General features: G+C 38.9%; 1 protein-coding gene across 8 annotated transcripts in view; it reads right to left on the bottom strand.

Annotated features, from left to right (window-relative positions):
• Positions 1–26,169, bottom strand: part of FGGY (FGGY carbohydrate kinase domain containing) — a 220,808-nt gene that overhangs the window by 84,707 nt on the left and 109,932 nt on the right. For all 8 annotated transcript variants that reach the window (XM_075424383.1, XM_075424386.1, XM_075424391.1 and 5 more), the window contains one exon: positions 5,766–5,881. In XM_075424383.1, coding sequence (XP_075280498.1) covers positions 5,766–5,881 — 116 coding nt within the window. The remainder of the gene's footprint in view (positions 1–5,765; positions 5,882–26,169) is intronic.

Here is a 26,169-nt window from a genome sequence, read left to right on the forward strand (position 1 = left end):
GTATACTCTGCAGCATCTGGCATCTCAGGCCTTGGAAGAGATAAACAACTGGCAGAACTAATGGGTTGACCATTCCCTTCACAGCTGCTGCAACGTAAGTTAATATTGACAGTATTCTCCCCCCACCCTGGATTGAATCTTCCATTTTCAGCCTAAATCTAAATAAATGAGTAGAACTTCCAAGTATGAAAGCTGACTTCTGACAAAATACCACACCTACGGAGACTCTAGTTAAGTGTAACAAGTGAGGTATACAATACCATTATATTCATTAGTTTTGTATGTGGAAGTGGACACTAGCAGATGCAAGAACATAACGTTCATATAATAACATGTTCATGAATAAGCAGCCTGCTGTTTTGTCACTTGTTTGAATGTCTAAAGGAACACAGAGCTGCACCTACATTTGAAAAGCCAGCACACTGTAAAGGGTGTGCACAGTAAGAATGACAGCAGGTACCAATCAAGAGAGTCACAGCTATGTTGTTGAAGTCCCAAATCATACACAGTTTTATTACCAATTTATGAACAAGTACTACAAATCAAAGACCATTAGAAAAAAACATCCAATCTTCAAATTCTACAGAGCCTTCTTTTCAGGGCACTCAAAAATGGCATACACAATTACCATGAAAACATCAAGCTTCCAGTCCCCGAAGTCCTAGAATTAAGGGAAGAGTTTCAGACAAGAGACTGCGAAGTGTTAGGGCTGTCCACTAAAGCACAGTCAGATTGCTGGAACTGGGAGAGTGACACTATTGTGCTGATGTATGGGAGCAAAGGCCACTAACCATAAACACACTTAGGAGTCCAGTTGAACCCTTCCTAATTGAAAAGACAAATTTAAAAACAAAAAACAAAAAAAAAATCAGAAGAAATCCTACTGGAGATGGATTGAGGTAATCTGTGGAAAATGGGAAGCATTCTTCTTGAAGGTGGCTAAGAAGGACGAGTAAGTGAAAGATCCAAAGTGGGATTTAAGTAGAAAGATATATAAGGACCAGAGGCTCTTCTTGCTTACACCACCATCATCTGCAAAGTCAAAATCAAACATGAAGAATTCTACCAGTCTTATGCTAAATCAAACTAAGCAAAGCTACAATTTAAGACTTATGAAACAGAGAGAGAAGTGCTGCTTGAAGACAGGCCTAAAACTCTGATCTGTATATTATCCAGTCATATGTAAGTTTAAGGAAAAATATGCAAGCAATTTTAAGAGAGAGTTTATCATTTTGTGAACAGGATTGCTGATGACGGTTGTTTACAAAACCCTATCTGCTGATATCGCGATCTGTCCACACAAGAGTTATTTTCATTAGCATATTAATTTCAAGCACTCAAAGTTCAAGGCAAGCACTGAATTTCCATAAAACTTGTGAGATTTAAACAATTCAAATACTCTTCTCAGTTTTGCCTCAGATGTTCATAAAGATCACATAAGTATGAGCTGTGTATTTATTCACTTTTGAGGATGTGGCTGTAAATTCCTAGTCAGGAAAAGCTGGGAAACGGGTTTATGAAATCCTTATCATGTTGAAGGGCTACATTTCCAAATATGAAGCTTGCTTTGCAAAAAAAATGCTTCACTAAAATCAGTGTGCTGCTCCACCACAGATGAAAGCAGGTGACAAACACACCTTTACAAAAGACAGCATTTTAGCCTTCAACACACTATGTGCAAGAACAATAAAACCCATTCTGCAGTACCTGCAATGCTCTCTCAGACAAAGGCACCATCTTCAGCCAAAAAAAGACCTGGCATGAAATATTACCATTCAATAAAAAAATCATTATTTGGTCCCTTAAGTAGCCCCTGAAGTAGAGAGCTGTGGTAAAAATTTATCAGGCATTCTCCTCCAAATGGAATATACGCTTCAGTACCTTAAGAGGTCTATAGTACATGAAATTTTAACGGAATTGTTAATGTCTTTCTAGGTTTTATAATACCACAAAGAGATACTCATCATGTGCTTTCACCACAGCAGACAAATGCTAATACCTGTAGTACACAACACTTTCATAGTGGTTTTGAATACAAGCCATCTTCTGCTCTCTTGGTGGGCAAATTAATGGGATCAATAAATTTTGTAGTATCTCCAGATAACACTCTTTACCTTCACAAACGTGATCAATAAATTCATGATGTACAGAAGGGACCACAAACAACAATGTGGATTCCCTGAAAGGTCACTCTGCTCTGAGAAACAGAAAATGTCAAAGGCCTGGGAATTTTCATATGTGAACCCACGCCTTGATGTGGGAAAGGTTTGTGGAAGATCCTAAAGGTCAGATGTGAGGGTCTCCCTTATCAGCAAGGTCATATCTTAAGTTAAACTGAAACTAAGAGAAGCGTACTACCTGGAACCAGAAGCACCACTCTGATTACAGTAAATACATTTTTAAAGGGCAAGACATTTCATTTTAAAAGTGATGTTTAAAAACATATTTATAAGAATAAATATGTACATTGAAGAAATTCTTCTTAGATAATTTCCATAAATACTTCCAGTATCATAAAAGTTAAAGCTATTTCAAAAAAGTCTAGTCATAACTATTAATCTTTAATTCCCTCTGATTGGAAACAATAATGATTTCACTAGAGATGAAAAAAAAAACGCACATAGCTTTCCGTCTATTTTAAACTGGTAAACCATGTATTTACTTTTGTTACAGGAAGAAAATTTTGCTAATTTTATCTTGTGCCATTTTGCTTTGTTTAGAAAGAAATGATGGTTCAGAGCCTGTTAATCTTTTAGGAGAGATATGTGAGAAAAATACTTTTATCTCTTTTTACAGGGGGAACGTGCAAGCATTAAAATACATCCTTGTATTTGAGTTAAACAAACCTTGAGCAGACATACACGGACTTGGACAAGCTTGAGAACAGAAAAGGAAATTCCACTAGAATTACTTCAGACTTGCTAGGTTTTTGGTTTTGTTTTCATTTTAGGAGGACTTTTTGACCATGTAAAATCTCCCTTCAACCTGCTCCTACCTAGGTTATCTTGCAAGTTTTAATTCCTTCATCTGCAAGCCAGTTAGGTCTACTGCTTCAAATTCTTTTCTGTGGGCTGTAGCACACTATGATGTGTCTCCTGGAAGCACACACTCTGACTGTTTGTCCATATGAGTTACTTAAACAAACTGCCTTCCTTTTGTATAATGTGCTGAAGTTAGCGGCGGCTGAGACTGTTCGTTTACGGGACAGCACCTTGCAGCAATATTATAAATACAGCCCGAGTTGAGCTGGCGCAAGGTGCCAGCCTGTGTTCGTTGTGTCCAGTGCAGCATCTGCGGTCTCCTGGGAGGAGGTCTATGCAGTGATGGTGCCTCGCCACCAATGCCAACACCTTGGGAGCTGGTAGGAAGGAGTCCTCCACCACACAAGACCATTCCAGCTGCAGTTTGACCACTGCTGCTCGAGTGACTGAATGGCACTTTCTTGGCAGGTGGATCTACAGTGTCCGGATTCATTTAAATTAAGTAAAGGAAAGCTGAGCTTATTCAGAGTGCTCTTCCCAAGTCCAAAAACACTGAACACTCAGGAAAACAAGCAAACATCCCAAACTTCCATTGGAACAATGCTACCATTCCCATTTTCCCATGTAGAGGGAGGGACACTGCTAAGATTAGGGGTGGCAGAAAGAACAGCACTTCCACTGCACACAGCACAGACCGCAGCATTGCTGAGTAGCTGTGGGCAGGGAGTGAGTTGCTGTTTTGGTGCCTTTTTCTCCTTCTGAAGCTCGAACCTTCCAAAAGTCTCCAACAGGCGCAGTTTAGAAGATAAACAATGAAAGAGTAGTTGCGATGTGGTTTACACATTCATCCAGAGAGCTCCTTACTCCCTCTTCATAGACACGTGAATGAAGGTCACCATCCTGCTTTTCTGTGATTTTATCACACAGCCAAATACACTGAATGTAACACCTTCCTTTTTAAAAAAGGCAAGGTCAGACAAATGGTCACGGAAATAAGCATATATTCTGCCTAAGGCCAGGTTTCAGCATTATTATGCAAAACAAAAAGTGTCTTATACTTTGGATACACCTAAGGTAATCAGCCCGAGAATCTGAAAATCAAAGGATTTCTCGATGTGAATAAAAGTAGGTGCTCTTCAGAAGCTTCAGGTTCTGCAGTTTGGTGCAATTCTGGAGGTTCTCCAACTCCAGCCAAGACGCACTCAGGTATTCTACAGTTCATTTCTTGAAAATCAACGCAATTGCCCAGGGAACTAGACACTTTACCCATTAACTCGGGAAAATATTTTTGTCTTGCAAGAAATACCTATCAACAGAAGTTAATTTACTGATTTATTTTGTAAACATTGTGTTTTAACAAAAATGTAAGCCTGATATTGGAAAATAATGGTTTTTGTCCTGCTAAATGTTGAGCCATGTATAGATTAGTTTTATGAGGCTTCCATCACAACAAAGGGCCCTCTTTATTCATGGCTACTTTATCATTTAAAACATGTATGTTACTTAAAATGGTAAATTGCTTTGCACTGTCCTTGAAGTGCATTGCATAAATATTGTATTAAAGCCTTAGCCTACACTTCATAAATAATTTATTTTGAAAATACTCTTCCATGAGACCAACAGCTGCCGCGATGTTCAATTTTCTGGTAAAAACATGTATTTATTGGAAGCCTTATTTTAACTTGTTGAAGATTTGCTAAAAGCCACATTTGATGATAGATGTTTTAAGAATCATATTCAAATTAAAAACCTCAAGAAGCTAAAAGCATAATACTCCTAGTATATTTTACACCTTTGCATAAGCAGTTTCAGTTGCAGGGTAAAAAGCTGAAATCTATTCAAGGAAGCTTTCAAGTACAATTATCTGATAACCTGAAAATGACTTCTAGTGTATTTTGTGATGATCAGAAAAGTTTATAGATTTCATTACGTTTTCTTTCACTACAGTCCTCCCTACACCATTTCCATTTCATGTTGCTGCATTTAAAATGCTGTACAAACTTGTTCAAAGTGCTAGACATTAAAAAAAAAAATCAAAGGAAATTTCAGATAATTAACTTTGATGAATGAGCATATTTTAATTCTTGTCTGGTAATATTCTTGTTAATGACATGTCTGCTTAGGACATCCATTAAAAGTCCATTAACTTAACAGGGAAAGTCTAATAAAGTTATCCTGGAAATTTTCTGGTATATTAACATTATGGACATTTAATGAATATCTGCTGTAGGAATTGCTATTAGCAAGGCTACCATTCTAATTAAACTTAGGCTCTAAGAGAGTGAAAAAACAGTATGAAGATAATAACAAGCAGAAGTAGCACTTTTTCTCAAAATTACTATAAAGGAGATTGGTACAGGTCGCAAAACACGCTGTCAGTGACAGCTATAAATTATTACATTGTGGCTTTTTTTCATAGCCTGCCATCCAATATACCCATATCAGGTGCTTCCTTCACGCAATCAACTGCTGAAGCTCCCATTTACTTCTCTATTGTTGGGGCTGAGCAGTACTGAAAGGCTAGCTAGGCCTTTTAGAAGGGCAGAAGATATAAAATTTAAACACAGTTTTTCATGACAATGCCGAGTAAAAAGTGTACTTAGGAAAGCTGCTACCTATAGGCATCCAGCCTTGTTATCAGCCTATTTGAAGCTTCAAGTCCTGCTACATTTTTGCTGACATTCATAATAATACAGCAGATCTTTTAATATGTATATATATTTTATATGTGTGTATATATCCTTTTTACGTGTATGTATAAAACAAAACAACCCCCTGATATACCTATTTTTTCATACTTATCCTTCACCAAATCTTCCAAACCAATCACTTTCCAGAAACTGTCATCCCAACCTCCATCTGAAGTGTACGTCCACTTACACACTACTGTGCAGAGGGACCTAGAAAAGAGACAATATAGGCACAGAATCAGGAAAACAAACACATTTGGTTTTAAACTTGTGACTAGAAAGAAGTTTGCACAAAATGATCTCTTCATTCACTGGTCAAAAATTCCAAACGTAATGCTAACATTTAAAAAAATATTGGTTACTGTTTGGAATGCACGTCTTGAGATACCTTAAAAGGACTTTATGTTTAAGATTCTTCTCTGCTGAAACAGCTCCTGGTCTGGCCACTTCATAGCATAAATCAGTCAAATAACAGGCCATGCATATGCCTAGAAGACAGCATAGCATGAACGTAACAGGTCTTTAGCAAGCAGCTCACAGAAAGATTCCTTCTTCTCCAGGCTGCACCTAAATTGCAATGTTGTGCACACAGTATGTCCTTAGAAAAACTTTCTATTACTTATGTTCAAGCTGAATTACAACTTACAGGAGACTACGAATGCACTGATAACTGGGTTAAATGAAGCACTATTGATGATTAAATGAAGCACTGCTTCAATACCTGCAGGTACTGATACAAAATGCCTTTATCAGGTGAATGTGCGAAATCACATCCAAGTACCCGAGCTCCTGCATAGCCTGTGTTCAAGCACCACTACCGTTCGGTCTGTATTTCAGCAGAGGCCGATGACAATTCAATGACATGCTGAAACAGCATTAGCCATGATGCAGCTGAGTGCAATATTAAGTTCTTGTTTGAAGTCTCATTGCTGATAAGCTGATGCTGAACTCCAGTGTGAAAGTACAGCATCACAGGGCAGACTACAAGAGCAGAACAGAAACAAGAGCACTTGCAGAAATATCTATCTGTTCTATGTAACAAATAGAATGTTTTTCTCCTAAAATGATCAACATCCCCAACCTCTAATTCCCCCCAAAATACAAACAACATTCCTGAAGATTTAGTGTTTAACAGACTGCTGCCTCTATGAATGCTAAGAACCATCTCAGAAGATCAGCATATAACTGCTTAAAAAAATCAATAAAAGGTATTAATAACACTAACTACCACTGAAAATTTCAGCTGCTTGCAGTCCTGTGAATACTACTGTACCGTCCAGTGCAAAACAGCTGGGATGAATCTCAGGGAAACACAACATGATAACTGTTCTCAAAGAGAAACTCCTTTCAGAGATGGGTTTCTTTTGATGATTTACAAGACAGCTTGTTTGTGACTCATTTTTCGCCAAGGTGTGCGTTTCACAGACACACTCTTTCTATTAGGATGTTACAGTTTGAGCATGTATCTTCAAAGCAAACTGAATTTTACTGAAGCATTTGACTTTTCTTGCAGTTTTGCATGAGTAAAATGCAAACAACTCATCTCTACAAAAAATATTTTTTTAGTTAAACACATCTTTTTCATCCAAGTGAACTACCTAGGGACTTAAATAAGGAGAATTAAACTAAAAGTCTTATTATTGTATTACATATGGTTACTTACATTACCATAATGCCTAGGCAAACCAGCTCCAGACAATGACCCCACTGTCTACAGCAAGGTACAATGACTGAACAAAGGAGGAAGACTGCGGCCTTCAAGAAACTTGAAACTAAGACAGCAACATAGCTGAGAGTCAGATACAGCGAGGGGTCCCAAAGCATGTCATGCACATCAGCACCTCCAACCCGTACCTATAAAACACAATCAAACCCAACCAGATACTCAAAATACTAAGTATTCAGTCTAAGGGAGAGACAAAACTTCACATAAAATACTTGCTGGTAGTACACTTTTCCTGTCTAGGCAAAATAGATCCACTTATTTTGCAGCTGTAGCAAAAAGCGTGCAGTAAATAATAAAGGATCTGATCTTTTTGAAAAAGACACCACTAGAGCAATGGATTCTGCTACTTTCAAGTTTGACAAACATCCTTGTCATAGTTTCCCATTCATTGATCAAGAAGTACCCTACAAACAAAGCTACAGTGAGTGCCTCTCCTGCATTAAAACATAGTAACAGAAACTACCAGAGAGATCAGCAAACAGATCAGAAAAAGAGAAGCTGTTTATATTTACCATCTACAAATCAAAGCTAAGGCTTCTAGACCCTGCTACTGTACACACAACAATGCCAAACAAGCACAGGCACAGCTGGAAAACTATCTGGAACCCGGATTCACCATGTTTTGGGGGTTTACACTGAGAACCAGGGATGTACAAGCGAGGGCAGGATTCCCGCGGGGTGGAACAGCTAAAGGCCCTGCTCTCAGTATACATCCACTCACGTGACACTGAGCAGAAGATCGGATGATTATATGGACTCCCTGTACTCCCATTTTCTCATCAAGGGCAGAAATATATATTTTAAAAGCATCATATTTCATTTCATTTCATTCTGTTCTTTTGGAGTGACCATGTTTTTTCAGCCAGAGGACTGGTGATGTTCATTCACCATCCCACTGTTAATAAAGGTGCATTGTTTGCTGTTTGCATTGAGAAAATTTATTAACATTACAAATTTTGGGGAAAAAAAGAAACAGATATAACTATTTATATCCTTAGAAATACTGTGGAGATTATTCCAGGGTTAGTCTTCAAACAGCTATGACATCCCACCCCCCTCTCCTTTTTTAAACAGTTTAAGAATGATCAGACAATTATAGTTCAGTGTCTGGTTTGAAAACAGAAAAGCACATGACCTGTAACTACAGCAATGACAACGTTGATATAAGAAATTCCAATTTCCAAGGATTTAAAAGCCAGACACAGACATCTAATCAGGACCTTTGACAAAAACTGGGTGAATAAATAAATTCTGGGCTGAAGAAAATACTGGGAAAAAATAAACATATTCCCCAAATCAGCTCAAACCTCTCATTAAAAGGAAAAATAAAGATAGAATATTTGAAACAAGGATCATTTTATCACTTTAGGGAAAATTTAGACATAAAGAGTAAAACAATAATGCATCAAGTTTTCCCAAATATGGTAAATACCAAATCACAACAAATTATCATCAGAACTGAACATGTATTTTTCTAATTAGATCAACACTAAGAACTATTGCCACACCCTGGAAAATGTTCTAAGGATGAGCGCTATATGTCATGGCTCCTCACTTTCCAAGACCACAAAGCAAGTCCCTCTAAGTCTCCATGCTTATCCAAAGAGAAGCCAGAGCAGCCTTGCTGACTCCAAAGAGCATATTTTAAACAGCAGCTAATTCTTCACACAGCTCATACAGCTCACTGAGCAACGCCACACCACATACATAGAGACCCATTGAAACGGTGTGAACAGGGACAGACTGGCCCTTGCCAGGCCACCGAATTCCAGTGGATCAGAGCTTTCTTACTGGACATGGCTGGACTGAACATACTCTAGCATGAAATGGCAGTGGGGCTGTGAGCATTTTCATCCTACTTGTGTAGATGCAAGGTGCTTACAGAAGAGGGATAAGCAGATGATCTCTGGTTGAATTTTTAATATACCACACAAAACATGAACTGGGAAGGACACCTCTTCCCAAATGAATTAACTGGCAGATCTATAAGTGGAGGGTTCTGCTATGAAGACCAATCTTAAATCTGAGCTAAAACATTAACCCATTATGTCGGTAGGTTTTTATTTTCATGGCCACAACAAGAACCTCAAAATGACTGCGTTAAACGCAGTATAGGCATTTACATTTCTCTAGGATTTAAGCTCTTTATTCCACCCTTGCCACCAGTCAATTGCCACATAAAAAGTACATGTTTAATTGAACAATATAGCTTCATACAAATCCTTAATATCTAAGAGAAAGTATTCTACTGCAAAGATATTCTGGTCTCTTGGATAATAGTTCAAAAAAAAGGGGTTTCTGAGATGCCTGTAACGACGCATTAACGACACTACATGCTTCAAAAACCTGGATGTGTTGAACTTAAATCCCTGCCACTTACCTGATAAGGTTCTCTAATAATTACACACCTGCTCAATTTGCATAACCTAGAGAGCTGTAGGCACATGTAGAGAGCACAGTTTGTTCATGGCTTTTCACCTTTGAATACCAATGGCATAGATATATATTAGCTTTATGGGCAATCACTCAGAAATTCTCCTCCAGGGTATCACCCTGAGAAAATGATAGCACAACTCATAACTTGGAAAAACTGTAACCAGAAAGACATTATGGTCAAGAGGAAGCCAAGGAACCAAATCATTACACCTACAAAGAAAGCCTCAACTATTAGGAAAATTTGTATTTCACAGCAACTCCTAAATTTTACGAGATGAAGGGCAGGCATTAAACAGAAACAGTACTGATATTCACTGTGGTGTATTCCTTTTTTCTGAACTATTTGGCAAGAATTGCCTCAATTATTTGGCCATAAACCCCAGACTCGCGCTAGCTGAAGCGGGATGAGCCAGATGGATGGAAGCAAATGTTCCCCTTGCTTCACTACCAGGATCAACTGGGTTCAAAGGTGCTGAGTTAACAGGCAATCATCTAGGCAACAGGCTTCTCCCAACGGCCTAATCTAACGCAGGAGTTGAGAAGACATGGTGCGGAACCCCTCAGTAGCACAGGCCATATTTAGCTAGGCTGAAACACCATGAATTTGAAAACTGTTTTCCTCAAGCATATTCCCAATACAATGAAATGAAAGATTTCCTTTCTCTGCCCAGAACAAAAAGTTTTGCTTAGAATATTCCTACTGAAAAAAAACCCAACCCTTTCGCATGGAAATCTTTTATTTAAACCAGATTTTCAACAGGAACATGGTTATGTTTAGAGTTTCTTACAAATTCCAGTCTGCAAAGAACTATAGGATCCTACTTGCATCCAACAGCCTCCAGAAAAAAAAAAAATCCCTGCCACATTCATTACAAAGTAGATTTGGCTGGGCACAGCGTATTACACAATCCTTTCTGTTACTGGCTAGCTCTGAGCTTTTGCACATCTCTTGCTGAGGACTGACTGAAGATGGGCTGAAGTCCTGTATGACCAGAGTCTCAGCATTCTGAAAAACCCACCGGCAGCATGTCCCCCATAAGAAAACCACGAGGTTCAGGGAGTCTGTAGTGATTGAACACACACTGGCAATTCCCAAAATGCTATCTGGAAGCAACTGTTTGCCCCCACTAACCTTCAGAAGGATCCAGGGCAACGAGACTCATGGCCAAAGCAATTCAGGTGCTCAAAGTTAGGTGGTATGTGGCTCTTCCTGCATTGTCTACCCATTCTGAGTATTATCTCTCACTCTGTTGTACTTCTTGAGAGAAGGAAATCAGATACATTAAAAAGAAAAAATTGGCAATACTGTATGGTATTATCTGCATTATGGTATAATTATCCACATAAAATGTATCTAAAAGCTAAAGGTCACAAAAAACTTCTCCACACCTACCTGAGAGCTGCCAGAACTTTACACTTTGGTCTGTTCTTTGCCGACACCATCTCCCACGCTCCAGAAGGGACAAAGTAAGCAAGGATGTGACCCCCAACTCTGCAGCGATTCTGCCCTGTCTGGGAGAATACCTGCTATCTTTGACAATGAAACACGGTTTGGGGCATATTCTACAACTGCAGAAGTCTTCTGGAAGTCATCCTAATTTTGAGTATATTTTAATATAAAAGTCCTATTAACAAGGATAGGTACTAAAAGAAATGTTTTTTTTCCTGAAAAGTGACCCCACAAGTTATTTATACACAACTTCCCATTCAAGAGGATTGGTACAGTACCAGTTAGCCTGGAAAATGAGTCAGTTACCAGATTTAAAGGCAGAGTACCCTGTCTTGACCATCCTGAAGTGAATGGAAGCTTTGCTATTGATTCCAAAGCAAAAGGATCTGCTTAATTCATCCTAATTGGTCAGAAATGAATTAAAAGTATTTAACATAATTAATCTTGCAGGCATCATTAACAGTCTAATCACAAAATATGTTCAATGGATCACTTCCATGAAAAATGGCCTTGCAACCCAGTTGTCATATTGAGACTGACTTGGTGGTGGTGAACTAAAACCAAGTGCACCTGCTGAAGTCTGTACCAAAGCTAAGTCCTACAGAAGCAAGGATAAGGTACAGTCAGGCCCCAAAAGAAACCAAGTGCAGTAGGATAAAGTAACTCTGTGGTCTGTTGCCCAGATTTATTTAAAGCTACAAAGAATCCAGAACCAAGAAAGCTGTATGACATTCTGAAGGCAAGAAGGAGACCTGAAACAATGGAGTGTGACTGTCAGAACATCAAACATGTTTTTCCTTTTGTTCTGCAAAATTCAAATTTAAACCAGATTTTTAATTCAAATTGAAAACCAGGGCGTAGGTCCTGCTCAAGTGAGCTTCTCCACGTTACTGACATCTGGACAAAGTTGTCTACGTCCTCCCAAATTATGCACCCCACAGTCCCACGGGTTTTTACAAAAATGAGCAATTCACCGCTCTAGCACAGTCACAGATCTGACTGTGGTTTTTGCAAAAATGTTGCAGAAAAAAAATTAAGACATAGCACACATACTCCCAGCATCCAAGCTTTATATTAAGCAGAACCAGTCATTGGTACTGCAAGAGCCTGAAATACAGCAGAGGTTATCACAGAGCAACAGAAAACATGTAATTATTCTCTGCTCCATTATGGCTAATGCCATACACATTAATACATGACCTTTGAAATAGAAGCAGATTATTACATCTACGGACACCACTGTTATTTATACCTGTCACACCAATGTCTGCTTGCCTGGTGCATTTGGCTGCTTTGGGGGAAATAGGAAAGGAAGAGGGCAATTTGTCCTACGAATGCTTCTCAGGTAATAGGAGCAAAAAATCTGACACCTAGTCATTTAGTTTTGAGACATATAAACGCGTGAGATGCTGCCCATGTTAAGCGTTTACTCAAAAGATTCAAAGAGCGGTGGGTCGAGCTCGCAGCGGTGCCAGGAGAGCCGCACCTGTTGTCACTCCGTTACTACGGCAGATCTCTCGGGCAGATTAGTTCTAAACCACAGGGCCAAGCCAGGCTGGGTGTGCTCTATTTCACACACGCTGTCTGCATTTTACTCATTTCACCTATTCAACAGCTCTTTAATTGCGGGTACACAAACCCAAACACGTCAGGGTCTGTTCCATCCACCCAACTGTGCAAACCCCAAGTTCCTAATATTTACAGCGCACCACTTTTTATGATTATTGCCTTTGACCCAAAGCCTATGAAATTCCTGCCTGCCCAAGCCCATTGTCTTAGCACAGCAGTGCAATATGACTCTTGCCCAAAAAGGGTTCTCCTCTTCTAACAAAACATTAAACATGCCAAGCAAAAAAGACAGGTGGGGAGGCCTGTTTGGGACAACTAGCAGACACATACCAGCTGCCCTCCGAGGCCCCGGCTTTCAGTCTTTGTATGTCTGAAGACTTAAACCTAGTCAATAAAGGTAACAAGAAAATTACGGTAATCAGCGTTAGGAATTCTACTAGCCTCATCCTTTCTGTGCTCTGGACAACACGTTTATCAGAAATAATAAAAAGTAGTCTGACTGCCATTTAGATTTTTTTTTTTTAAAGAAGAAGTTAAAAATCAAAGCAAAGGTAAAGCTTTCTGCCCACTTAGAAATCTTCACTCAAACTGCAGAGGAAAAAAAAAAAGAGAGATTTGTAATATAAATAAGTATCTATATAAAACTCTAGGATGAATTTTGTTCCTACTGTATGATGCAGTGAAATGCCAGTATTTGTTAACACTAAGGTAAATTTTGTCATATTTCACAGGTGAAATAGGACTAAACTCCAGATCTCAACCTTCAAGAGTTAATGTTCCAAAAATTATTTGGATTTTTTTTTTTTTTTTTTTTTGCAGAAGTCTTCATTATCTCATTTTAAACATCCTCAGTATGGAATTCACCATAAGGAAAAAAAGCTGAACCTGAGAAAACAGCTCTTCAGTTTCCAAAAAAAAAAAAGTTTTAGTAGAAAAGATTTCTTTTTACTACAAGTGTGTAAGTCTGGTAGAAGGTAGCAATCCACAAAGTCACCAACCCAAAGGACAGTGAACGGCTCATGACCTATATGCTGGATACATCGAAGCAAATGATGATCCTGATACTTGACTATATAATACCTTTCCAAACCCTTTGAAGCCAAATGCTTTTTGTTCCAAAAAATTTATATTGGAAGTCTACATTTGGTCTAAAGATTTCACCACAGATTTCCTTTAAAATCTGTGTTTAAAGTATTTGTTTGACAAGCTGCACTATTCTCTCCATTTTTTTCTGAGCACTGCTGACTCATGAACTCGTATGGCCCTACCAGACTCCTTCACAATCAACAAGACTAAATTTTGGTTTAAAAATTTGTGAACTTGTATTGAGCAGTTCTGTTGGTCTGGAAAGCCAGAAGTCTCACTGGACTGGTGGCACAGCTTTTATTTAAAAATGTAGTGTAAATCTCCCTGCGAAAGCACAGTCCATGAAAGAGTAATGTAACACTTTTAGGTAAGAGAAAGGCTGTTAAGGGAACAGCAGCGACATCACAGCCCTTGAGGGACTGCTATCCATCAAACCACTGACCAACAGACGTAGGCATTGCACCAGTACTTCAAAGCTTATTTATCAGACGAGGAAATGCATGGGGCTGTAAGGGGTAACAGGGTTTGTCCCATTTCCACCGAGATGAAACAGAGAGTTTCTTTCGAACTTGTGAGGTATCAGGTCAGACTTCATCCCTGCTCAGGGAAACCTACGCTACAGATCCAAGCACAAAAATGGCCCCTGTGCCTCAAAGGGCAGCTCTCCCAAGGCAGGCAAAACAGACAGTTAAGGCCACGACGAGTTTTCTCCCGCAGTAAGCAGGAGCTCCAACTCTGCTATAGGTCGCACCAGTGAGGAAAAGCACCGGCTAACCGTGTTGCAGCAATATTGACTCCATGCCCATGTGCCAGCCAGCACCGCTTCAGTATGATGTAAGTCCTTGACAATATCCAGGAAGAAAATACAAGAAAACAGTTTCTTGTACAACCATAACACAGTTTCCTTGCAGATTATTTCCAGGACCTCAACGAGAGAAGGCCTTTCAAAGTAGACATATTATCATGGACTTTTAGGTCTTTTGTCAGGATACAGCACGTAGAGGCAGGACTCTCGACTCTTCTGAACACATACCACCACGCATGCATGTTGAAGTCCTTCTCACAGACCTCAGCAACAATCAGTAAGCAGGAAAGAAAGTCTTTCAATTAGTAAATCAAAAAGTTAAAATTATTCTGTCAAGACGGAAAAGGGGTAATCAAATCAAACCTCACTCTAGCATTTGGTGTTCATGCTGTAACACTTAGGAGGTTCTTGGTTGGCTTTTTAAATTACAGAATTTTCTAAGCAAGTATGTTGCTTACTTAAAGGGACAGACTTTACTGTATGAAAAATACAATTCATATTTGCAATTTTCCAACCCACATCTATAATTAATCTCCTTTGATTACAGCCACTCCCTGACAAGATTCCATGTTCTATTTAAACCCTGGGTGCCACTTTGAAAGAAAAAAAAAGAACAATAGGATCATTTTCAAAGACTACATAGCAGCACAAGGTTTCAAAGCAAAGTGCTTTAAACTCTGCTACCAACCTACTGACCACTCCAACCAGAGTTAAGAGTGACCTCCAATTACCACCACAATAAGCGCAGAGGTCTCTTGGGGAGTATAAAGCATAGATGTTTCCTGTACTCCAGAAGAGGTATGAGACTGATGTATTATACAGATATACCTCGAACTTAATGACAGACTGTTGGGAAAACCACTTCTGTGACACTCAGACTCTAAGGATCAACCCACATAAATAAAATATTGTGTTGGATAAGTTATTTTAAAAAAGTAACCTCCATACATCTTGCCAGAGATGTGAAGGTAGGCATTTGATATTGATGGATTGTAATAAAACTGTCATGTTTTACTTTTTCATAAATACACACGCACATTAACATATACAAATATTTACCTTGGATTGGGAGAATGTACCTGTCTGTAATTGTTTGCTGTAATCTATTTAAACCTGTCATTTAAAAAATATAAATAAATGCATCAAACACTGCAAATGTCAAAAAGTCGTACAACAAAAGGTGAATCACAGTGACCAAAATGAGATTATGTTTCTTTTACTCTTTGTAACAGAGTCCAATTAAAAAAAAAAACCAACAGCAATAGAAAACCAAACCTGTGTTTCTCTTTAGGAATACACTGTCAAAAGATTTAGAGGCTTACACTCTTAAATTCAGTATTGCTAGATGTTGTTATGTCATCAGACCTGAAGGGAAACACCCATCTCAAGTGGAACAGATCGAGTCAGATTAATCCCTTGTGTACATCCAATAATTTCAGTGGATTCTTACCAGGGATGTATTTAGCTAAAAATCTTGAGTTGGACCAGAAAGTACAAAATAAGAGTATTTTATCCACCCACATACCCCTCACCATGTCATGAGGCAAGGGGAACCAAACAGTCACCAGACTGCTTGCTTTTTTATTAATTTCTTTCTGTGTTATATTACAGACACCCAACCAAGATTCAAGCCCATTGTCTTCAGCATTGTTGAAAAACACATAATGAGACACAGTCTTAGACACAAAAATGTATTGTCTAGACAAATCAGACATAGCATGTGGGATTGGAAATATTAATCCATTCCTTTCAAAGATGGCAAACAGAGGCAAAAGAAATTGAGTGACTTGGCCAAGGGTCAAAGAGTAAACCTCCTTCAGACCCCTGAACTGAATCTTGAACTCCAGAGACCCAGGCAGAAAGACACCATTCAGATGCTGTGATGCTGAACATAGTCACATTCTTCCTATGCACAGCTAGAGTCTAACTCTTTAAATATGAGAGTAACAAGAAGCATGCACATATATCAAATCAAATCTCTATGCCACTGCAAGTTTTAAAAGCTTAATAATCAGAGGAGAGCTTATAAAAATCATCCAAAAATGGCAAGGGAAATGAAAAGCAAAACGGGAAATAAAGCCCACATATCTCGCCGCTCCAGTCCGGCAGCCTGCCCTCTGGATATACCTCCTGGCATTATGCAACATCAGCAGTGTTTCGGTTCAACATACTCAGAAAAATACACTCTTTCAAGCTCAGTATTTCAAGCAAACCACATTGCAATAGGAAGTCAAATATATATTTCAATTAAGAGCTTGTATTTAAAAAACTTATCTTCTCCCATTACCTTCTTCAGACAGTTAAAGTTGCTACACAATTAAACCTGAAAGTATCGGTATACAGAGCCAGCATACAGCTTTCCTCTGGAAGTCTAAGCTTGAGCAAATTTACCATAGTTCAAGGCTTCAGCAAACACTCAATGAAGTTAGTCAGAAGATTAAGCAAAGATTACAAGCAACTGAACAAAAGGCAGTCAGGTTTCAGACAAGCTCCCTCATCCCCTATGGCTTTTGACGGAGTGAGATTACTCCATCAACAGAAATTTCTCCCAGTACAATAATGGCAGCACACTACTACTCACATCCACACATGCATCACTTTACACATCTGTCAGCACCAGTCAGTGCTTCAGCCACTGGCTACCACAGAGCCACATGTATCCTCACATCACTTCACTGTATTGTAACAGAGTTCATTATTCCACAGGACTGGCATCAGCAGGCCATAGGAAAATTGCAGTTATTAGCTCCATGACACTTTATCCTTCTCCTGTGTGAAAAGTAAACATGAGACATGCACAATCAGCATCCATGTTTAGGGGGCACAAAGACTTTGGAAGTACTGACGATGTTTCCAGTGGTTTAGAAAGTGTAGCATCTTGCTGAGGGCAACGTCTGGCTGGCAGCCATGTGGACACTGATGCTCTATACACTGACTAGTAAAGCAAATCTCCACATGAGCAATGCTACACCTCATGATGTGGTTTATACTGGTTTCATATAATTAAGTAGAACTAGAGTGGTGAGAAAAAAGCCACCCTTACAACCCTAACATTGATATTTTAAGAGAGAGAACTATTAGTCCAGAAATGTCTTCACAAGTTCACTATAAAGACACATTTTACTAATTTGTGAGTAAATAATGTATCTATTCCTAACGTCAAAACTGTTGAGAGGGTAATTTTGCACAGTACTTGAACATATGTGCGAGTATAAAATCCTGAAGAAATGTCAGCAGAGTTAATGAGAGTTTTTACCAGCTTAGTCAGACTATGTTGAACTGGAACCTAGGCTGTCATGCACTTGTGGCCAGACAAAGCCTAAGTGAAACCAGAACAGAAGCAGGGCAATTGCCAAGAGTACTGCAATAAAATAAAGTTTAATAACTACATTTTGATGCAGACTGATCCGATTCCTCATGCTAAACTTCAGTACTGAGCCCTCCTTCTTTACTGAGGCAAACCACCTCCAAGTCTTACTCAAGTTAGGATGACAGGATTCAGCCGCGTCTGCGCCTGAATCCAAGATGCACGTTAGAGATTCCCATGTAGGCAACAAGGTGTGTTGTTACCTCCCGCCACAAAAATCAGTTCAACCCATGTACACTCTTAAAATCATAAGTAATTCCTAAATACTAGATACATTTAGTCAAAATTTATAGTCATTAGTATCAATTTTTAAAAACATTTTTGACTGTTACGACTCTAAGGTAAGGCATTTAAATCAAAGGAAAAGCAAGATGGCTCATTTCACATACATCATATGCTGTACTGTATGCTTGTATACTTAATAATAATGGTTCAAGTTTACAGTCCTTTGGAATTGTATTCACGTAAAAAAGAGGGTAGATTTTGGAGGAAATCTCAAAAAAGCAAGGAGATCAACAGTATTATTTGGATAGCTGTGTGATTTTTGCAACCAAACAAAGAAACTCCCCCCAAGCAGAACCACAAGGAGTTCTGAAATGTTAACAGAAGTGAGTAAAAGCATACATACATTTCCATAAAGTAAGAATGAAAAAAACAACTTATTTACATCAGCAGGGAGAGTAATGGGACATCAATAGAGAAAATAAGGAAGACTACAGAGTAGATAAATCAGGTGTCATTAGTCCTCAAAATACAGCAATCCAGACAGTCAAACAAAACAAGCAATCATTATGCAACTGAAAACGGGTATGGGTATTGCTGGGACCAAAACCTTAACAGAAAAAAAAAAAAAAGAAAAAGAAAAAGAAAAAGAAAAGACTACATTACATGGATATCTAGACTGCTTCTACTTATAATAATAGACAGAAATAGTATAAGGGAATATAAACCCTCATAAACCGAGCATGATTTAAAAGAACTGTCCCCAGAAGGATGTTAACATGTTGTCAGTTCCAGGATTCCTCCCTCCCTCCCTTTTCTCCTCTGAAACAATTATTGCTACCATTGCAAAAGAGAAGGGACTGGACAAAATGAACCTCTACTTTAACTTGTTATAATAATCAAAGAAATCAACCTACAGGTTTTTGGAGGAGTGGCTAAAAGAAAGATGTTACTCTTCTAATTTCAGGTGCTTTAGCCTGTTACACAAGGAAGGTGGACATAAATGGTTTTTACACTCATTTAAACCTTAACAACAACTTCATCTGGGAATGCACATCTGCAGCGCTCTCAGAGACAGCGCTAACCCTCCCAGGTAAGCCAGGTAATGCCCGAGCTTGCCTTACACTAAACACTGCAAAAGGTGACGGCTGAACCAGAAGGGTGGAGTTTACCACTATTCTAAACTCTAATGAACCCTTTCATGCAGCTCTAACAACACTAAAATATTTGTCTTTCCCTTTCTTGATGCTTGAATTATATTGCGATACTTGCAGAAAATGCACTTGCAAATGCTGTGAGCACAGAGAAGAACGCACTAAAAGTCAATTCAAAACCCCTATGTTAGCTGCCTGAAAAAATAAAGATTGCATTATACTTTTTTAATGAAAAAAAAGGCAAGTATTTCCACATTTGTGTGTTTTACTAAATTAAGGGATGGAATTAAGAAGATCGCTCTTCATAGAAACCCTGTACATTTTATGTAAGAGAAGTTAAGAACAGATTTTTTAAATGCAGTTTTGCAAACTACTATTTATCTATAAGCTTGGTCCTACAAAGACTTAGGTTTGAGTAGCCTGACCTGAAAGAAGTGTGTCTTTGATGTCAACAGGAGCATTTATGTAAGTCACTTGTTCGCATAAGCCACTGCAGGATTGTGCTTGACTTATTCAATCTAGATAGTCCTTATTAACTCCAGCAATTAAGTCAGAAATACCAGGCTGTACATTCTTCACAATTAAGCCATTTTCCTTAGTGTAAAGTGGTTTGCACCTTGACAAAGAAAAGCACAGAGAAGATTAACTCACTGATGTTCTAAGATGGATCTAGAGGTGAAAGGCCAACTTTCACTGCTGCAAGATGGAGACAGAAATCCTTAGGTCTGAATTTAACTGAGTTCTGTCCTAACTTACCATGGATGGTATGAGAATGAGGAGGAGGCACAGCGCATGACCTGCTGTCCTGCAGTAAACACATATGCAACTCTGAACTACAGTAAAGAAAATCGGAAAGAAATAAATAAACAAAGAAATCTACATCCAGATCAAAAAATAACAGCAAGGCAGCAGTTACTCAAAGAGAATTTTCTGGAAGAAGGAACAACGTGTCATGTCGTACCATGGGCTAAATCCACAGCACCTTAACTGTCTGAAGATGCTCTTGTCATATGGCAAGTGCTGTCAGTCACATTACTCAGCTGGAGCAAGACATCAGATGAAAATTTCTCTGGGTGGACTGACTTTGATTTTTCCAAATACACGATTTCTTCATAATCAGTGACAATTAATCTCAATCAATAACCTACAGACTGTTTGCAAATCGTTACCTGTGTCATACTGAAATCACAAATTATCTTTTCTGGGCTGTAAGTGGACAAAAAGTTCAGAGGAGAAAAATGAAAACGTATGAAGGACAGTTTCTTAAACATTCATACAATCAACAGCCTGTTCATACCAACATGCTTGGATAGCAAATAAAGGCCCCAGACCAGCAAAGCACTTAAGCACATGCTTTAACTTTAAGCACGTGCCTAAGTGCTTTGCTGGAAAAAGGCCCAAAGCAGAGAATGAACACGGTTAACTGAAAAGCCTTTCAGAATTGGATTGTCTCCTTTGTTTTTCCATTAACTCTAGTTGCTAGTAAACACGTTTGGGCCCAGCATCCTGCCCAATACATTTAACCCATATCACAAAAATAGCGATCTGGTACAACCAATCTCATTACTCAGGGAAGTTCATGAATTGGAAAGCGAGGGAACTGCAAGACACGCTGGGATTCAGATGATTTATAAGGCAGGAGTAGAAGGAGCACTCTCACGCTCTCTGACAGGCAAACCCACATGAAAGCCCCGACCATTAAATACTCTTTTAGTAGTTCACCACACAAGACCGCATTGTCCTGACTCTTCCCCCTCTCATATCAAGCTCCACAGAGCATATTTTGGAGACCTCACCAAGAGGGCACAAAACACTGCCACAGGACCAATGGCTCTCCTTCCCCCTTCCCACTTGTGAAGGGAAGAAACCCAAGCTTGGAGAAGATAATTTCCAACTCCTGGTCTTGGGAATGTGACAGTCTTTTTATTACCTCCACCCTGGTCCATTAATAACATTTTTATATGCATCAAATTCTCTCCTAAACCAAAATGAAAACAAAATTCCCTAGAATATCTTAAGCAAAATACTTACATTAATAAAAGGTTGGAGTGCAAAAATGGAAAGATGATTAGGGAGGTAAGTGAAGCTGGAATGAAACAATCATAAAAAGCCTGAAGAACACATCATATATTCAGAGTTCTCGAATCATTAAGGCTCTGCATGACAGCTCTCACAAGCACCCGTATGGCAAACTCGCTGACTTTTAAGCAGGAGTGAAAGTGGTTAAGCCCTAGGACAAATAATTTGAAAATCTCAGCACAAGTCTGATCTCAGAGAGTTTAAAGGAATGCAGACTGCCCAAAAACACAGCAGCTGTTTGTTTTTTCTGCCACCTTTCCAAGGTTCATGTCTGGAGTGAGGATAAACAGTTCTGAAAAAAAGTTATGCGGAGTTCAGACTTTAAGAAAATAAAACATCAGACTAGTATTTCTTGAAGAAAGATTAAAAACCGCCAAATCTTAAATTATTCAACCCTGGAAGTTTTCAGGTACAGCTCTCAGGAGCACAGAGGTAGATGGCTTGAGGTTTCAGTATACTAAAACACTTTCTCTAAACCAGTCTGCATTTTCAAAAGCTTGGCCTGATGTGGTTTTCTTGACCAATTTTTCTCCAAGCAGAGTTTCAAATTTAATAAGGTAAAACCGTATTCCCTATTTTATGCGCACATGTGCGCACGCACACACACACAGAGGCCCTTTTAGATAAACCAACAAGTAAACAAGATAGCAGATGAAGCCTTCGAGATCAGCTTGAAGCGATTTCCATCAGCAAAGCAGGTATCATAGTTACAAGGTAATTTGTGCTATGTCATATTGGACATCATTCTTTTTACTCTCTCTCCTCCTTTCTCTCGCTATTATTCTGTCTGTGCCAAAGCAAATGAGCATCTACTTTAATTAATTAATACGTTGCTTGCTAGGTTAGGCAATTAGAAATCTCTTGGCTCTTAACTTTTTCAGTAGGTATAACTTTTCTTTGATCCACATTTAAAGAGACATAACATGAAAGAGTTAATAGGAAATTTACTTAGACAGATTACCAGTGGAGCTAACCTGTGTAAATAAGGATTGTCTGTGTTGTTACAGGCAGGTCAGAAATAGCAGGAAATTTCAGGCACCATGTTGAGATTCAACATCTGTTTATGAACTGACCTTATACACAAAATGAAGAGTTGCTACAGGACAACGTACACAAAACCAGAAGTCTGAAACCAACTGGAATCCCTTCAGAGAGCTCCCCTGTTATATTCATACCTGGTGGTACTGGGATATCAGCAAGAGGAATGGTGATAAACGATCACTAAAGAACTCTAATTTGTCTTTGAGACACACATTCCAATTATTTATATCATGGGCAAGCATTACCCAATATGATAGATGAAAGATACCGTTCATGAAGGAGGCTGCATCAACTGCTCTTCCCAAATCCAGACTGCACATGGATGCCCACAGAGCTTGGGGGGTGGAAGCAGGGAGGGCAGGGGATGGGACAAATATGAAGAGTAGGTGTCATCAGTGCGTATCATGCTCTTATACATTCCCCATTTTCCCTTCTTTGTAGGGAGATGAAAGCACTATGCAGCACTAACCTCACATACAGATGCTGTGTTCAAGGAATGAAGGACATCACACCTATTTTTTCCATTAAGACAGGAAGCACACTCAATTATTTTCTTGAACACAAAATTACATCATAGTACTGCTTTTTCTCAAAAGAGCCTGCATTAGGTGTTTTATACACAACAATGCACCAGCATCAGAAACTCCCAAGTACAGTTTCATGGAGGGAATCTCAGAAGACGGAAACTACAGGAAAATAGTTTTCTGTGTATTTTGTCTTCCCTTCTCATCACTTTTAATTAAATATAAAACCACCTTATTGTGCAGATCCAGCCTAACCCCTCAGAAGAAAGAATTCACCTTGGAAAACAAGGTTGGAAGGAGAGTACCTTTCAAAGCTGTACATTTCAAACCTGCAAGTTTCAAACTACAGTGAATGAAAGTTGGTGGTGTTTCCTTCATCCTAACAACAAGAACTACATCTGCACAAATCTAAGTGGCTTTTGGGGATGGGGCAGGTTTTGAATGTAACAGGCATCTCCCTCTCTTTGCACATTTTCAGATAAATTTTCCCCATCAGCTTCTGCAGTATGAAGGGCTTTCCTACTTTGACAGAAGTCGTTGTGCGTGGGTACCAGAGGCAACTGCAAGGCCGCCCTCCATGGCACAGCCTCCCTCCTGCTTTAACAGCCACTGGCACATGGAGCCTGGGAGCGACGGCAGAAGAGCCACAGCTCTGGGGATCTGAGCTGAGTCCCTCGGGTAACACAGGGACAGGCTCTCTGAGGAATGCTTGTTGTTTCCAAATCCCCACTCAGGAGAGTATAATGATGCATCTATAATGCAGAAGATCAGAAAGCTCATAACTCAGGCTGACAAATCTGAGATAGAGCACTTGAACTAAAATAAAGTGGACAAACACAGGTTTTAACTTAGATTAGCAGCTCCAGAGGCAATTTAAAGCTGAATGTGAGCAATCTGAGCCAAATACGTATAAAATCCAAAAATTATCTGAAGCCAGTTGATACTAAAGATGAAACAGAAAACTTCCCCCCCTTCACTTTTCAATAAAACTAACAGCCATGGTGGAATCTGAAATTTCAACTATCCTATGCACAGGAGAATTAAGTTTCCTATGTGTGCAGGGTCTGACAACCAATAAGCATAACTTCAGTCATCTTTGCTGTATCACACTGCCATCATTATTGCTTCATCTGTTTCTCTCCAGTCAGACAGTCAGAATCCTACCATCGAAATTTAATTAAAGGAGGTAGTATGAAAACAAACAAACTTTCTTGGGATCTCTTTGATTCAACAAGTACATATACATTTCATCCACTGAAGACTGAATTACAACCTCTCATCTAATGAGCAGCTTAATGGAATGGCATGGGATAAAGAACAGGAGAAGGAAAAAACAAATCCTTGGTGATTTCATATAACACATTATACATTTATATAATATCGGGCTAACTATCTGGCAACATCCATTTGCAATCTACAGTAAAAGCATTCACTATCTCAAATGTAAGTAGAAGGCACTTACACCAAATCAATAACCAGATCTTACTTCTAGTTAAAGCAGCAGATTGTGTACCACAATGAAGCAATGGCAGAACATGTATGTAGAAGTGTCTGCTTTCTTTAGACACGTTCTTGAAAGCACTGTATCATTGATCTAAGATTATTTTTATAAGTAGATGACAGGTCAAGCATTAAAGTACACTGTTTTAAAGGTTACGGAGTTGGCAAAATCGGTATCACTGCCATGGATAAAGATTCATTTTCGTTTGAAGTCTTTGTTGTCAGGTTATTCACATTTCACAGTTAAAAGGCTCCTCTCTGCATAATATGAATGCTAAACCAAAGAAGAGAAAAAGTCCTATGTAAGTTAATGCTACTTTAAAGAGATAATGTAAATCAACCCTGACACCATCAGTGTCATCCTAAGGCACGATGAGAATTTCCAGTGAAAGTTACTAACATTAAACAGATTTCGATATCCAGCCAACAAAAATAAAGCAAACGTGTAAGTAAACTGCCTTCCAGGCCAAGACTGTTGTTGCAGCCATGTATTAGAGTGAAAGGGACAGGAGGAACACTTTAGTGGTGAAAAGCTTTTCTGTGGGAACTCTGGAGGAAGAATTGGTCCAGAATAAATAGTGTGATCTGTGAAAATGCCTATGGAATAGGACACCTAATTCTCACTGCAAGTTAGACAGAAAGCTGGATGTGCAGCTAAACACTTAGACGAATGTTTCCTTTCAAATCATATGGCTCTCTTCCCACCTGTAAAATAATAATGCCACTTTATTACTTAAGAGCAGCATTTTAAGGCTTAATTTATTAAGACTCTTTTATATCCAAGATATTACAGAAGAGTAAAGTTTTTTTTTTTAAAAAAAAAGAAAAGAAGAAAGAGGCCCTTATGGAATAACAACTTGAAGTGAGTTTTAATACTTCTCAGCACTATATGTACACATACAATGCACAGACTTCATGCTACACAGCTTTCTTTTCCTTCACTGGATGAGAATACTCCTGGAACGTTATTCTTTTCAGGGGGTGGTTTTTAAGAATTTACTGTGATTATATGCATTATATATGTGCACACTGAAACACTGCTGGGGCTGTAAATGACCCAGGAGTTCATAAACATGGCCATTTTCTTATCTGGTTCACATTTATGCAAGAAAGCAACTGTTACACAGCTCTTGCTGAACAGAGACTCAATCTGACAAGAGACAAGGGCTTTGCATGGGGCTTTCCATGGTGTTTCACATAAGGAAGAGTTCAAAGAAGATGACAGATTGTTTACAACATGCCTTGTACCATGAGGGTCTGCTCCTTGACGGTGTTCACAGAAGCTAATGCAAAAGAAACATACACTTCCTGAACACCCAGCCTGTATCTGAAGAGAACCAAGATGATGATAAAAAAAAAATGAGATGAAGAGAACTGAAAGACAACAAGCTCCTCTGTGGTTTCTGCCTTGTCTTTCCTCAGAATTTAAGGCCATAACACCGCAACCTTCTTCGATACTCCTCCCCCTCTGCCCCAGCCCAGCTTCAGTGAAGCACAGTTATGCAGTCCCACCATTAGTTAAAACGTCAGCAAGTCACA

This window comes from Opisthocomus hoazin, chromosome 6 (assembly GCF_030867145.1).
Source record: "Opisthocomus hoazin isolate bOpiHoa1 chromosome 6, bOpiHoa1.hap1, whole genome shotgun sequence".
Classification (NCBI taxonomy): Eukaryota; Metazoa; Chordata; class Aves; order Opisthocomiformes; family Opisthocomidae; genus Opisthocomus; species Opisthocomus hoazin.